Here is a 15,391-nt window from a genome sequence, read left to right on the forward strand (position 1 = left end):
AGCCTGACCGTACAAACGTAGTTTGCGGGTTGGACACCTGTAACTTCCTTAGAAATACCCTGGGGCATTTTTTTTCTTAAAAAATATATGATAATACAATAATCATTATAGATTATTGTAGAAATACGAGAAAGAACTCACCTGTAGCTCCAACATCCAAAGATAACTCCTAACATTTTGATGCATTTTCTCCTTGTCTACTTTTTTCAATGTATGTATTTAATGTTTTATAAAAATCATGCCATTATAGATTTGTATATGCAGTATTTATTGCAACTCTATACATTGTGTTTTCATCAAACATGATCATATGAACATACTACCCTTTTATTATATATGTTTTGAAAATACATTTTAAATTGCTGCATAACATTCCAAACTCTGAGAGTACCATAATTATTCTCTTTTTGTGGAAAGTAGATTGTTTCCCACTAGGGGCTTTTATAAATAATTCTGATTGATGTTCTTGTAAGGAAATAATTTGACCACATATCTGATGACTTGCTGAGAATAGTTTCAAAAGGTGTGTGGAGAAGGAAAATTTTTCCTCTACCCTCTTAGATTCAGCATCTGGGGCCTGCAAATTTAACTGACAAAAGACAGATCGACAGGAGAAAAAGCATACAATTTTATTAATCTTTTACATATAGGGGGATTTACATGCACAGGAATTTGCAAAATAGTAGTGAAACTCAAGTGCTTTGACTTAGGGGCTTGTGTATCACATTTAACAAAGGAAAGGGGGGTTGGACTTTAAAGGACAATGAACTCGGGGAAAGTGACTAGAAAATATAAGGGAAAATCTAAGGGAAGATAAGGGTTAATTTATTAGAGTTGTTTATGCAGACTCATCCCAGTGCCAAGTCTTCATCTTAGGTGACCCTTCTCTTGGTGCAGGAGATGGGAGCTTCTCACAAAAGGATATTTATGCCCTACTTTTAGGTAGATAAGAAGAGAGCAGAGAACTCTTCCTGCATCTGTTGATTCTCAGTTACCTTCAGCTCAAATTCTTATGGTATAGTAGCATGTTTTCAGATCTGATCACCTTCATTTGGCAATGGAGGGCAACACGATACTTAATGCCAAATTGTTCTCCAGAAAAATGGTAACAATTTCTGTCTTTCCGAGTGCATGAATCTTTGGGAAATTTTAACCTTGCATAGAGTGACAGTAAATAGTTGAAAAAAAATTATGAAGATAAAAGGAAAAACAAAATCTTAAATGTTACAAAAACTTTACTCGTATGATGTTCTCAACTCTCATAATTCAGAGACAGATCCCTTGGGAAAACAGTTTAGATTGGCTTGTAGGGAAATGTGATGCGGTTTTCATTTGTGGGCATATTTAGGGCCTCCATAGGGGCATATTTTTTCACTTTTCATTGTAAGAGGATCCAGCACCTGCCTGTCACACTCATGAGGTAAGCTCCTTTCCAATTTCCTTCTGAGCAAGAGATTCACTGCTTTCAGTGTTTAGGGTGGGAGGACAGAGTAGCAGAATGGAGGAGATCCCAACTTTTTCTGGGTCCCTTTATTTCGCTAGGGTTTGCTAAAACCATCATAGAGAAATATCTGGTTATGCGTCATAGTCCCTAGAGGTTACCCCCTCCATGATGCCTACTCCTTTAAGTAACAGACATTAAAAGATAGACTTGGATACATTAAATGTTTTTAAGAGTTAATTTGAACATTCAGCAGTTCATGAATTGAGCAGCACCAGACCTCAAGCAGTTGGGCTCCACTGAGGGCGGTGCAAGGAGATGCGAGGGGAAACCTTTGATATGGTGTTCAGGAAGCAAGACAAAGAAAATATTTGATTGGTTAAAGTGGAAAGTCCCTTGTTAGAAGTAGTCAGAAGCTTCTTGTTTATAAAGTCTCTAGTTAGTTGGTGGTTTCTGATTGGTTAACCTTAAGTTTCATTTTCCTGGGCTATGACCAACCACTCTGAGTTGGGTTTTGGTTTGTTTATGCAGGAACCCAAGGCGCTGGAGCCATCTCAACTTAATAATCTCCCAGTTAATTATTTTAACAGAGCTGTATCCCATAAAGACAGGGTAACTGTTCCTGCGTGAGTTTGCTAAAGATAATGGCCTCCAAAAAATAAAATAAAGGGTAACACACATTGAATCTACTTCCTTCAGACATTTAGCATGAACTTTAGGTCTCAGTTTAAAATACCATTGGAGGAGACAAGAAATCTGGATGATCCTTCTTTTTGAAGAAAAGTGCTGTCTTAAACTTGTTAAACTAATAATCTGGTGGTGGCGGTTGGGGGGTGTTTTGTTTTGTTTCCCAAAGAACCAGTTCAGGCATTGAAAACCCTAAAGTTTGATCTTGTGAGCTGCGGAAAGGAGCACTCCCTGGCTGTGTGCCACAAAGGAAGGGTCTTCGCATGGGGAGCTGGTTCTGAAGGGCAGCTGGGGGTTGGAGAATTAAAGGAAATCAACTTCACACCTAGGTAAGTATTTCAATGCTTCCCTTCATTTATTCAATATATTTAGTACCATGTGCCACACACTGTGCAAGATGCCAGGATACAAAGATGACTATGACAGGCCAGCTGCAGTGGCTTACATCTGTAATCCCAACACTTTGGAAGGCTAAGGTGGGCAGATCACTTGAGGTCAGATGTTTGAGGCCAGCCTAGCCAATATGGCGAAACCCTGTCTCTATAAAAAATACAAGAAAATTACCCTGGCATGGTGGCAGGCGTCTGTAATCCCAGCTACTCAGGAGCCTGAAATGGGAGAATAGCTTGAGCCTGAGAGGTAGAGGTTGCAGTGAGCTAAGACAGCACCACTACACTCCAGCCTGGGCAGCAGAGCAAGACTGTCTCAAAAAAAAAAAAAAAAAAAAAAAAAAAAAAGCCTATGAGAAACACAATTCCTAACCTGAAGGCCTGCAGAGTGAGGGAAGAAGGCAGGGAAAAAACTACAACACCAATTATTATTTAATTAGAGCAGAGTCAAATGAGATGTGACCCTTTGATCTTAATCTTATCTCTTGGAATATAACTGTAAGGGCCCATTTAGACCTCCAGAGTGAATATAAAGACTAAAGTGGGTGTAAAGTAGAAACATTTGAGCTGCAAAAGATGCAGACATAAATCTTACCTGAACTTCCTTTATCACACTAAAACAGAGCCTCCTGAAAATACAGTTGCCAGTAACTTCCTTGAGTGAGAGTTCCTGGGTGTTCAGTTGTCATGAAGACAGACCACCCATTACCATTACTATCAAAAAGCCCAGTAGACCCTTCTATACTTTCCCACTGAAGTCCTGAAACCCCGCCTTTTATTAAGTTGACATATATAAAACTTTACCTTGGGATATTCTGCAATAGTAAGCATGCTTGTAAATAACCTTTGTCTTTTCTCTTGTTAATCTATTGTCAGTTAATTCACAGGTTTAAATATTGGACCAAAGGTGGAAGAGGAAAAATTTTTTTCCCACCATAACTTTTTGGCTTGTCATAAATCACTAGACTTTAATATCTTACTTAGTAAAATAGAGGGAAATATCACATTTCCTCACAAACAACTTCCCAGGACAGATATGACACGTAGTCGGCTCTGAATTTTGTGTTTATGAATTACATACTTAAGGAATTTTCAAACATATGCTTTTTAATTTTAGGGAGTGACTTCTTGTTACATCTTTCAGTCATTAAATTCTAGAAGAGATCAATGTGACTTGGAGGAATGAGCATTGAATTTGGAATAAAAAGATCATAATTTGAGTCTAGTTCTACAACATCATACCTATTTGACCTCTTTGAGTTCCATTAGATTCACCTTATGAAATTGCCAATAGTGGCCAGGTGCAGCGGCTCATGCCTGTAATCCCAGCACTTTGGGAGGCCAAGGTGGGCAGATCACCTGAGATAAGGAGTTTGAGATCAAGATCAGCCCGACCAACATGGTTTCACCATGTTGTATACTTAAAAAAAAAAAAAAAAAATTAGTCAGACGTTGTGCCACATGCCTATAATCCCAGCTACTTGGGAGGCTGAGGCAGAAGAATCACTTGAACCTGGGAGGTGAAGGTTGCAGTGAGCCAAAATCATGCCACTGCACTCTAGCCTGGGCAACAAAGCAAGACTCCATCTGGGGGGAATGAAAGAAAAAAGGAAATTACCAATAGTTATCTGGTTTTGATCCACAAAAATGGTGGCAATTTTGTATGATTTAACCTAATAATTTTTTAATTAAATTAGGGCTTAAATTAGATGATGATGAAGATGTTCATGTTCTATAAATTCTAAAGCTCTTTACTATATATATAGAAAAAATTTATTTTTCTTTTAGGCTAATAAATGTAGAATAAAATTAGTATGTTAGGTACTGTATTGGAGTCCAGTAACAATTGCTTTTGCATTATGTACTGTTTTGGATTCTGTCCTATACCTTTGTACATGTTGATGTCATGTAAAAACAGTTTGAGGGCTTTAGAATAAAGGCACTACAGAAATACAAGAAAATTAAATTGTTTTTCTGGACCAGATGTATTACCTGAGATACTTTTAAATATCTGTAGTCCACTGAACAACTTACTCTAATCTAAATAAGGATTAATGAATTTTGTATTGTTTTTATTATAGGAAAATAACGACTCTGAATGGTATAAAAATAATACAAGTTTCCTGTGGACATTACCACTCCCTGGCATTATCAAAAGGTAAGAAATACTTTTTGGATCTGAGTGTGATTAGGAAGTAATTTTTTGAATAGGAATTATAGCTATTGATTTTTAATACACTGGGGCTCATTTAGAAGTTTTTTACTCTCCAGGTTTCAAAGGATATATTGTTTTTCTATTTTTTTCTCAAATTTCTTGGGCCTTATTATACTCTAGACAGTCCCTAATTCATAATGCCATAAGGGGCTGTCTCTGGTTATTTGACCTAACTGGCCAACTCTCTCAGCTTAGTAGTGGCTTTATTTCCAGCCCTTTGCTCTTTATTTTGCCCTTTGCTAAATGGCTTGTCCACACTGGCAAACCCAAACAGACTAAGGACAATTTGTCTGTTTCACTTAGATCAATGAAAAAGAAGTCAAGGTGTCCAAATCATGACTCTGTATTTTTCATTTTTTAATTTGTACTTATTTATCTTTATTGACACATAATAATTGTACATCTACATTCCACCAACCTCCACCCTCCATTGTCCATCCTCAATCCAAATTTCTCAATGGAGAGTCTGAAGGAGGAAAAATTTTTTCTCTACCCTTTTACATGCAGTATTTGGGAACCTGCAAATTAAATGAACAGAAGACAGATTAACAGAGAAAAGGCACCCAATTTTTATTTATTTATTTATTTTCTTTTTTGAGACAGAGTCTCACTCTGTCACCCAGGCTGGAGTGCAGTGGCACCATCTTGGCTCACTGCAACCTCCATCTCCGGTGTTCGAGTGATTCTCCTACCTCAGCCTCCCAAGTAGCTGGGACTATAGGCATGCACTACCACACTCTGCTAATTTTTGTATTTTTAGTAGAGTCAGGGTTCCCCTATGTTGTCCAGGCTAGTCTCAAACTCCTGACCTCAAGCCACCTCAGCCTCCCAAAGTACTGAGATTTCAGGCGTGAGCCACTATGCCTGGCCCCCAATTTTTATTAATATTTTTGTGTGCAACAGTTTACAGAAAAGAAGTGAAACTAAAAGTAGTGGTTAGACTTGGGGACTTACATACTGTTTTAACAAAGAAAAGGGAGTTTGAGCTTCAAGGGATAATACTTTGTAGGAAAGTGACTAGGAAATACATAGGGAAACCAATGGAAGATAAGGGATATTTTAGTAAATTTGTTTCTGCAGACTCATCTCAGTGCTGAGTGAAAAGTTACTTTTCTCTCCCTGGTACAATAGAGTGGCGATACCTCCTCAAAGGGAAACTTAGGCCCTGCTTTTAGGCAGATAAGAGAAGGGCAGAAACCTCTCCCTACATCTGTTAACTCTCAATTGCCTTCAACTCGAAACAATTCTTATGCCAAAGTAGCATATTTTGGTGTGGCATATACTAATCCCCTTCAAGGGATTGTAACATTTGTATGCTCCTCAGGTGATGTCCTATGTATCATTGCAACTGTGCCAGGGTCTACGGACAGCTAATATTTATCGGTTACCAGCTGTCCATTTATTGGACACCTACCATTTATTGGCCAGGCATGGTGGCTCACAACTGTAATCCCAGCACTTTGGGAGGCCAAGGCAGGTGAATCACGAGGTCAGGAGTTCGAGACCAGCCTGGCCAACATAGTGAAACCCTATCTCTACTAAAAATACACACACACACACACACACACACACGCAAAATAGCTGGGCATGGTGGCAGCGCCTGTAATCTCAGCTACGTGGGAGGCTGCTGCAGGAGAATCACTTGAACCCGGGAGGCAGAGGTTGCAGTGAGCGGAGATTGCACCACTGCACTCCAGCCTGAGCAACAGAGAGAGACTCCATCTTATAAACAAAAGAGGGTAAGGGGACAGAGAGTGGGTACCTGGGTGGAGAGAAGGGGCCTTTTTATTTTATAAGGCGGTCAAGGAAGATATCTCTTATAAGGTGACATATGAGCAGAGACCATATGAAAAGGGAGGGAGAAAGTTGAAATGCTAACCATGAAAGAATGATCCAGACACAAAGGCCATGAGATCAGGGAGAGTAGCTATTGTCATTTTCCAGGAGAGAAGTGTTGCTGACTTAGCTATGGTGGTAGCAGTGGAGAGATGAGAAATGGTTGAATTCTATATAGATTTTGAAGGCAGAAGTTTTGAATTTGCTGGGTTGAAAAGTATAAAAGAGAGGAGTTAAGGATGACTCTAAGATTCTTGGCATGAGCAGCTGAAAGAACACAGTTGCCCTTAACTGGGAGGGAGGAGTGGACATTGTTCGAAGGAACATTTGAAGGTGACCTTGACCACCCCACTTACCTTCATTTGGAATACTTTAATCTCACTTTTTTCTTTATCTCTGTTTTACTGTGTAAGGATTTGTAACATTAAATAGAAGTAGAATAGAAATAGAAGGAAATCCTACCATTTGCAACTTGGAGGACATCATGCTAAGTAAAATAAACCAGACACAGAAAGACAAATACCGCACGATCTCACTTCGATGTGGTATCTAAGAAAGTCAAATTCAATAAAATCAGAGAGTAGAAAGGTAGTTGCCAGGGGCTGGGGGCTTGGGGAAATGGGAAGATGTGGGTCAAAGGGTACAAACTTTCAGTTATAAGGTGAATAAGTTTTTAATGTACAGCCATGTGACTATAGTTGATAATAGTGCATTGTATACTTGAAGTTTGCTAAGAGGGTAGCTCTTAAGTATTCTCACCACACACATACACACAAAAGGAACTATGTGAGGTGATAGATATGTTAATTAGCTCATTGTGACAATCATTTAACAATGTTTATGTATTTCAGCACATCACATTATATGCCTTAAGTATATAAAATTTTTGTCAATTACACCTCAATAAAGCCACAAAAAAGATCTGTAGAATTCGTAGTTTGTATTTGAATTTAGTATTCTAATATGTGTACAATTCTTAATTTCTCTTCTTTGTTTTTGTAGATAGCCAAGTGTTTTCATGGGGAAAGAACAGCCACGGGCAGCTGGGCCTAGGGAAGGAGTTCCCCTCCCAACCCAGCCCTCAGAGGGTGAGGTCCCTGGAGGGGATCCCACTGGCTCAGGTGGCTGCTGGAGGGGCTCACAGCTTTGCCCTGTCTCTCTGTGGGACTTCGTTTGGCTGGGGAAGTAACAGTGCAGGGCAGCTGGCCCTCAGTGGGCGTAATGTCCAAGGTGAGGAGATAGTCTTGTTTGTGCAATAAATCATTCTTTCTTTCCAGGTGGAAGACCAACTTGGCAAAGGGCAGTATCAATGGTTAAAACAGTGGTTCCCAAACTTCTGACACATTAGAATAGCCTAGGGAGCTATATTATTTTCTTGTTGCTACAGTAACAAATCATCTCAAACCTAGCAGCCTAAAACAACACAAATGTATTATCTTACAGTTCTGGAGGTCAGAATTCTGACAGGTCTCACTGGGCTAACGTCAAGGTGTTAGCAGGTTGCCTGCCTCTACAGGCTCTAGAGGAGAATCCATTTTCATGCCTTTTGCAGCTTCTAGAGGCCACCTGCATTAATTGACTCAGAGACCTCTTTCTTCTTCAAAGCTAGCAATGGCTGATCAAGTTTTTCTCAAGTCTTGTTACTTTCACATAGACTCTTCTGCCTCTCTTTTCCTCAGTTAAAAGACCCTTGTGATTACAGTGTGCTCACCTGGATAATCCAGCAGAATCTCGCTTGTGTTAAGGTCAACTGATTAGCAACTTTAGTTCCATCTGTTTCCATAACTTCCCTTTGCCATGTAACTTAACATATTTACAGGCTCCAGGATGAGGAAGTGGGAGACCATGATTCTTTGGGAGGCCATTATTCTGCCTGCTGTGGGATCCTTTAAAAATCTCAATGCCCAAGTCAGACCCCATACCTATTAAAGTATCAGTTATCATTAGCGACCTCACAGGTGATTCCAATGTGAAGCAAAGTTTAGAAATTGCTCACTTGGGAGACTGCTAACATTAGGTGAAACAACCAGTTCCTCTAGACAAAAGAAAACTTCTCTAAACAACCAGTTCCTCTGAACACAAAACTCATCAAGATGTGCTCCCCACAAACTCTATCCTCTTCTATTCAATTCCTTACATCAGCTAACATATAGTTAGCACCTAACCTGTGTCAGTCCCATGCTGAGCACTTATACCTTGTTTCACGTCACCATTTCAGCATTAGCTAAGTTTTTCTTTCCTTTCCTTTTTACTTTCCTTTTCTTTCCCTCCTCTACTCTCTCTTCCTCACCCTTCTCCTCCCTTTCCCTTTCCTCCCCTCCCCTGCCTTCCCCTCCCCTCCTCTTCTCCTCCCCTCTCCTCCTCTTCCCCTCCTCTCTTCTCCCCTTCCCTCCTCCCCTTTCCTCCCCTCCCCTAGCCTCTTTTTCTTTCCCTCCTCTCCTCTTCTCTTCTCTTTTTTATTTTCTGTCCTTTCTTTCAGACAGGATTTTGCTCAGTTGCCCAGGCTGGAGTGCAGTGGCATGATCTCAGCTCACTGCAATCTCAGCCCCCAGGGTAGTTCAGACCACAGGTACATGCCACCACACCCAGCTATTTTTTTGTATTTTTTGTAGAGATGGGGTTTCACCACGTTGCTCAGGCTGGTTTTGAACTCCTGCACTCAAGCAATCCACATGCCTCAACCTCCCAAAGTGCTGGGATTACAAGCATGAGACAACCATGCCTAGCCAGCTTTTCTTATCATCTCAATTTTTATAATATATTTGCAGAGCACCTATCATGTGACAGAAGTATGTCAAAATGGTCAGAATCAATATGGAGTCACTTATTTCAAACCCTAATAAAATGGAGTTGGAGGGCAGGGGTCATGAAGGGAGGATCCTCACACAGATCCAACTGATAATAAGAACTATCCCAGAGGACTCTACCAAAACCACAACCTTGCAGCTAAGACCATTTCTATGGGTCATCTTTCCAGTAACAGTGTTTCCTAACTGCAGCCTTGCAAGTAACCTTACTAAAATGGCAACCTTGCAGTCAGGGTGGATTCTGTGAAGAATCTTCTAGCAATGGCCAGTACACATGTCACTGCCCGCAATCAGTCCTTGTAACCAATGAACTTCTGTTTCAAAATAACCTACGTGTACTTTAAAATTTCCCCATTGCCTCAGCCTCCCCAGCTATGCCCATGGCCTGCTATGGCATGCATATCCTGGATTGTAATCCCATTGTCATTCATTCCAAATAAGCTTTTTAGAGAGCCCCTCTGTTGTTATTTTAGGTTGACAAATTAATACAACACAATGGCAGTAGTATCAGGCGTGCGGGTCTTGAAGCTTAGCTTTCTAGGTTAATAGCCTTGGGCATTCCAGAAGATTAGATAGCTTCCAGAAATAAATGTTAAAGGAGCATTTCTTTTTTTCTTCCCCAAGGTAGGGTGTTTCCTCTGTTTTATACTTAGAATTGTTTACTTTTAAAATTATGTTATGAATTTTAAGAATAATAAAAGATATAACATAAAAATATAAAATGGTATTAAATATATAGTCATGAAATCTACAAACTGTTAGTGAATTATAAGAATAATAAAAGATATATTTTATGTAAAAATATGAAATATAAAAAGGTATTAAAATGTAAATGCTCATGAAATCTGAGTCTGTTTCTTATACTCTAGAAATTCTGATTTGTTTCAACAGTGCAAAGCAACAAGCCTCTCTCAATTGGTGCACTGAAGAATCTAGGTGTGATTTATATCAGCTGTGGTGATGAGCACACTGCCGTGCTTAGCCAGGTAATCCAAAATGTGTTGCTATGTTTTTAAGTTCCAGAGAAATGTTAACAAGGTACATGTACTAATTATTGTTGAAAGCCAGAGACCTTAGCCCATTTGGGCCACTATAACAACATACCACAAAAAGAGTGGCTTGTAAACAACAGAAATCTATTTCTCATAGTTCCAGAGGCTAGGAAGTCCAAAATCAAAGTGCCAGCAAATTTGATGTCTGATGAGGGCCAAACTTCTCATTCATAAATACCATATTTTCACTGTCCTCACATAGTGAAAGGGGTGAGGAGTCCCACCTGGGCCTCTTTAGTGAGGGCACTAATCCCATTCATGAGAGTTCTGCCTTCATGACCTAATCATCCATCAAAGGCCCCTCCTCCTAATATCATGGCATTGAGGGTTAGAATTTCAACATAAGAATTCTAGGGTGACACAAACATTCAGATTGTAGCGTAAGATATGTATACCAAAATCTAGACATAGCCATTCAGTGTACACATATCTAAAGAGGAGATGTGAACCAAATATAAATCATAAAGTTTTCAAGATTCTATAACATAAGCTAATTTCAGCTTTAGGAGGTATCTTTAGATACCTACTAAATTAGGTTAATAGCCAGGTGGGGTGACTCATGCCTGTAATCCCAGCACTTTGGGAGGCCAAGGTGGGTGGATCGCGAGGTCAGGAATTCCAGACCAGCCTGGCCAACGTAGTAAAACCTTGTCTCTACTAAAAATACAAAAATTAGCTGGGCATGATGGTGGGCACCTGTAGCCCCAGACACTTGGGAGGCTCAAGAAGGATAATTGCTTGAACCTGAGAGTCAGAGGTTGCAGTGAGCCGAGATCACACCACTGTACTCCAGCCTGGGTGACAGAGCCAGACTCTGTCTCAAAATTAAAAAAAAAAAAAAAAAAAAATACGTGAATACAGAAACTAATTCCTTTTAGCAATTTTTTTTTTTTTTTTTTTTCTGTGAGACCAAGTCTTGCTCTGTTGCCCAGGCTAGAGTGCAGTGGCTCGATCTCAGCTCACTGCAACCTCCACCTCCCAGGTTCAAGCAATTCTCCTGCCTCAGCCTCCCAAGTGGCTGGGATTACAGATGCGCACCACCACACCTAGCTAATCTTTGTATTTTTAATAGAAACAGAGTTTCACCATGATGGCCAGGCTGGTCTCAAACTCCTGACATCAGATGATCCACCCACCTCAGCCTCTCAAAGTGTTGGGATTACAGGTGTGAGCCACCCTGCACCTGGCTCCTTTAACAACTATTCATTGACAAGGTGATTCTACAGATAAAAATTATTATAGAAGCAACAAAGTAATTTTTACAGTTTTCAATAACCCACTCTACAGCTTAGAACATACTTCATTTCATTTCTTGCTGGACATAATTACGACCCAGCTTCCTGAATGTTTTCCTCCCATACAATCTATTCCAAAGGGATGGATTCTTTCTGGAGCCATAAAGAATAGACTTGAAAACTACTTGTGTATTTGTAATGTTTGTTTAAAAACTATATGCCCCCAATTATTTTTATTGTCAGTTTTAAGCACATGTCTTAAATTAGAAAACCCTTCATTGTTTGGATTATGTTATTCTTAGTTGCAAAGAGAAAGCTAGAGTTGTTTGTAATCATAGAATCATCTTTTGGGAAGACAGTATTTTCAGGAAAATGCTCTAATAAATTCAATCTCATTCTTAAACTTTGGGTTTATTCTTGAACCAGTTAATTTTTCCTATTCATTTAATAAAGACTTATTAAGTACTTAATTATTTCTTTTTCCAACTTTATTATGGTAGAATTGGCAAAAATTATATATGTTTATGCTGTACAACATGGTGTTTTGATACATGTGTACATTGTGAAATGATTACCACAATCAAGCTAGTTAACGTATGCATCAGTTCACATAGTTATCTTTTTTTGTGGTTAGAATCTTTAAGATCTACTCTCTTAGTAATTTTTTTTCTTTTTTTAAATTAAAAAAAATTTTTTTTACATTTTTTAAATTAAATTTTTTTTTTTTTTTAAACGTGGTGTTTCGCCATGTTGGTCAGGCTGGTCTTGAACTCCTGACCTCAGGTGATCCACCCATCTTGGCCTCCAAAGTGCTTGGATTACAGGCATGAGCCACCATGCCCAGCCTCCTCTTAGTAATTTTCATATATGAAACACATTATTAACTATAGTCACCATGCTGTACAACACATCACCAAGGTGTCTAGTTTTTAAGGAAATGCTAATGATTAAAAAAAAATTGTGTAGAGATGGTGTCCTGCTATTTGGGCCAGGCTAGTCTCAAACTCCTGGCGCCTCAAGCACTCTTCCTGCCATAGCCTCCCAGAGTGCTGGGATTACAGATGTGAGCTACTGTGCCTGACCCCAGTGATTTTTCATGTTTAATGTGTTAACTTGACATAACACTACTAGAAAGAATAAAGGATCTGTCCTATTTATGTAGACCTTGTGTTTCACAGAGTGCTCCCATATTAATTCTCGTATGATACTTAATCAGTAAGCTTTTAGTTACCTTTTTAAACCTGAAATTAATTTGGTTCTTTCTTTCCTAAACAGGATGGGAAAGTGTTCACATTTGGAGACAATAGCTCTGGGCAGCTGGGATACAGCCCCACTCCTGAGAAGAGAGGTCCACAACTCGTGGAAAGAATTGATGGCCTAGTTTCACAGATAGATTGTGGAGGGTAATAGGCTTCTTTTTTTTTTTTTCTCTGCATGTGTAGAAAGTGTTATATATTATTACTTAGAAATGACCCATATGGAATGTTATCAAACCTTAAAACCCAAAATATGTGGCTGCTTTTTTTTTTTTTTTTTTTTTTTTGAGACAGAGTTTCGCTCTTGTTACCCAGGCTGGAGTGCAATGGCGCGATCTCGGCTCACTGCAACCTCCGCCTCCTGGGCTCAGGCAATTCTCCTGCCTCAGCCTCCTGAGTAGCTGGGATTACAGGCTCGTGCCACCATGCCCAGCTAATTTTTTGTATCTTTAGTAGAGACGGGGTTTCACCATGTTGACCAGGATGGTCTCGATCTCTCGACCTCGTGATCCACCCGCCTCAGCCTCCCAAAGTGCTGGGATTACAGGCTTGAGCCACCGCGCCCGGCTAGTGGCTGCTTTTTTTATAGAGCATTTTCCTGCCTGAAAATTTACTTGTTTCAAATATAGTTTAGTTTTTCTGTTTTTGTCTTTATTCTAGATATTTTGTTTATTTAATAAGAAATAATTGGTTCTACTAATTTATTTCTTATTAAGTAAGAAATAAATAGTTATACTGTGTATAGAACACCTTACCAGATGCTGGAGGATGGGAAGTAGGTTGATAAATAGCAGAGTTTTCCTGCTTAAGTTGATGAGACAAAATTAAATTAATGTAATCTCATGTGTGCAGAAGATTATGTATATTTGCATATATATTCAGAGTTCTGCATAACCTAATTATAAGGACACTTTGAGTGCTTAAATATCTACCCAATGCATAATATATATATATATATATATATATATATATACATAGAAATGCCTGCAATTAAAACACAAATGATAAAAACCATAGTAAAGACCCATCAATAACATTCTATTTTTAAAATTAGTAGTAAGTTAATATTGACTCACCATCTGTTTAGGTACATCCTTTGATGGCCTCTAACACTGACATTGTGATAAGAGAACTGGGTACTTAGTAAAAGTAAACTGGTTTCCTGTGTTTGTTATTTTGTGTTAAGGGACATCATCTTTCTCAAAAGCCATGAGTGCCTCAGTCTTCATTATGCTATATTCTCTCTTCTCTAGTGATCACACCATTGCATACGTGCACACCACTGGTCAGGTGGTATCTTTTGGTCGTGGACCAAGTGCCACAAGCAAGCCAACTCATCCAGAGGCCCTGAAAGAGAACTTTGACATTAGATGCTTGATTTCTGCTGATGGTATGAGTGCTACTAATTCATGATTTTTGTTCATCAGTGCCACTGGAGGAAAACTAGTATTCAGCTTCCTTTCAAAGGATCCCACAGAACTGTAGTTCCCCTAGCACTTTTATTTTATATATGTACATTGCGCATTTTTTCTTATGCAGCAAATCTGAGGGTATTTGGTAATCATTTATAAAGATTAAGGTAAGTTCAAGACCAGCCTGGCCAACATAGTGAAACCCATCTCTACTAAAAATACAAATATTACCCTGGTGTGGTGGTGCAAGCCTGTAATCCCAGCTACTCAGGAAACTGAAGTGGGACAACCACTTGAACCCACTGAGTTGAGTTCAAGGTTGCACTGAGCTGATATCATCCAGCCTGGGCAACAGATCAAGACTCCATCTCAATTAATTAATTAATTAATTAAAGAAGATTAAGGTAATACAGAAGAAGATCCTAACTTGATTACTTATGCATCAGAAAAATATACATTTTTTTTCCCACAAAGTGAAAGCAAGTTTATTAAGAAAGTAAAGAAGCAACCAGATCAATATACTTTTATATATTTAATCAAATCTCTTGTAAAGCATGGCCACCTGGCTGTATTATGCAAGTGCATGAAAACCTAAATTTTAGACTAAGTGAATATATGACATGTAATCTGATCAAAACTGATCTTTCATTTCAATACGATGGGGGAAAAAAAGAAAAAATCATTCTTTCATGTGTTTGTAGTCAAAATCCATTTAGGAGAACATAAATTGCTGGTAAGTGAGTATATTTGGCTTGATGTATTTATCAAATTTATTTTTTATTTCTGAAAACTCTAAGCATGGATTTCTGACTTTCTTTTAGACCTCGTGGATGTTCAAGTCAAACACATTTTTGCTGGAAAATATGCCAACTTTGTGACAACTCATCAGGTATCTATTATATTTTTTGTTCCTTTAAACAATTTTTTTTCAAGATTTCACAGCAGTATTTGAAATACTGTATTATTCATATATATTCAGGTGTTTTACTAAAAAATTAAAGTCCTATATTCAAGTGCTTATTAAAAAATATTACATAATTCTCACTTCCTTATTTGTCAAC

At 38.7% G+C, this 15,391-nt stretch overlaps 1 protein-coding gene across 2 annotated transcripts in view; it reads left to right on the forward strand.

Annotated features, from left to right (window-relative positions):
- HERC6 (HECT and RLD domain containing E3 ubiquitin protein ligase family member 6) overlaps positions 1 to 15,391 on the forward strand; it is a 74,663-nt gene that overhangs the window by 653 nt on the left and 58,619 nt on the right. For both annotated transcript variants that reach the window (XR_012516876.1, XM_003924004.4), the window contains exons 2-8: positions 2,298 to 2,457; positions 4,599 to 4,675; positions 7,571 to 7,798; positions 10,267 to 10,361; positions 12,938 to 13,065; positions 14,172 to 14,308; positions 15,152 to 15,219. Coding sequence is in view for 1 of the 2 variants with exons in the window: in XM_003924004.4 (XP_003924053.2) it covers positions 2,298 to 2,457; positions 4,599 to 4,675; positions 7,571 to 7,798; positions 10,267 to 10,361; positions 12,938 to 13,065; positions 14,172 to 14,308; positions 15,152 to 15,219 (893 nt within the window). In the remaining variant the exon portion in view is untranslated. The remainder of the gene's footprint in view (positions 1 to 2,297; positions 2,458 to 4,598; positions 4,676 to 7,570; positions 7,799 to 10,266; positions 10,362 to 12,937; positions 13,066 to 14,171; positions 14,309 to 15,151; positions 15,220 to 15,391) is intronic.

The sequence above is a fragment of the Saimiri boliviensis genome, chromosome 3, assembly GCF_048565385.1.
Source record: "Saimiri boliviensis isolate mSaiBol1 chromosome 3, mSaiBol1.pri, whole genome shotgun sequence".
In the NCBI taxonomy this organism is placed as follows: domain Eukaryota; kingdom Metazoa; phylum Chordata; class Mammalia; order Primates; family Cebidae; genus Saimiri; species Saimiri boliviensis.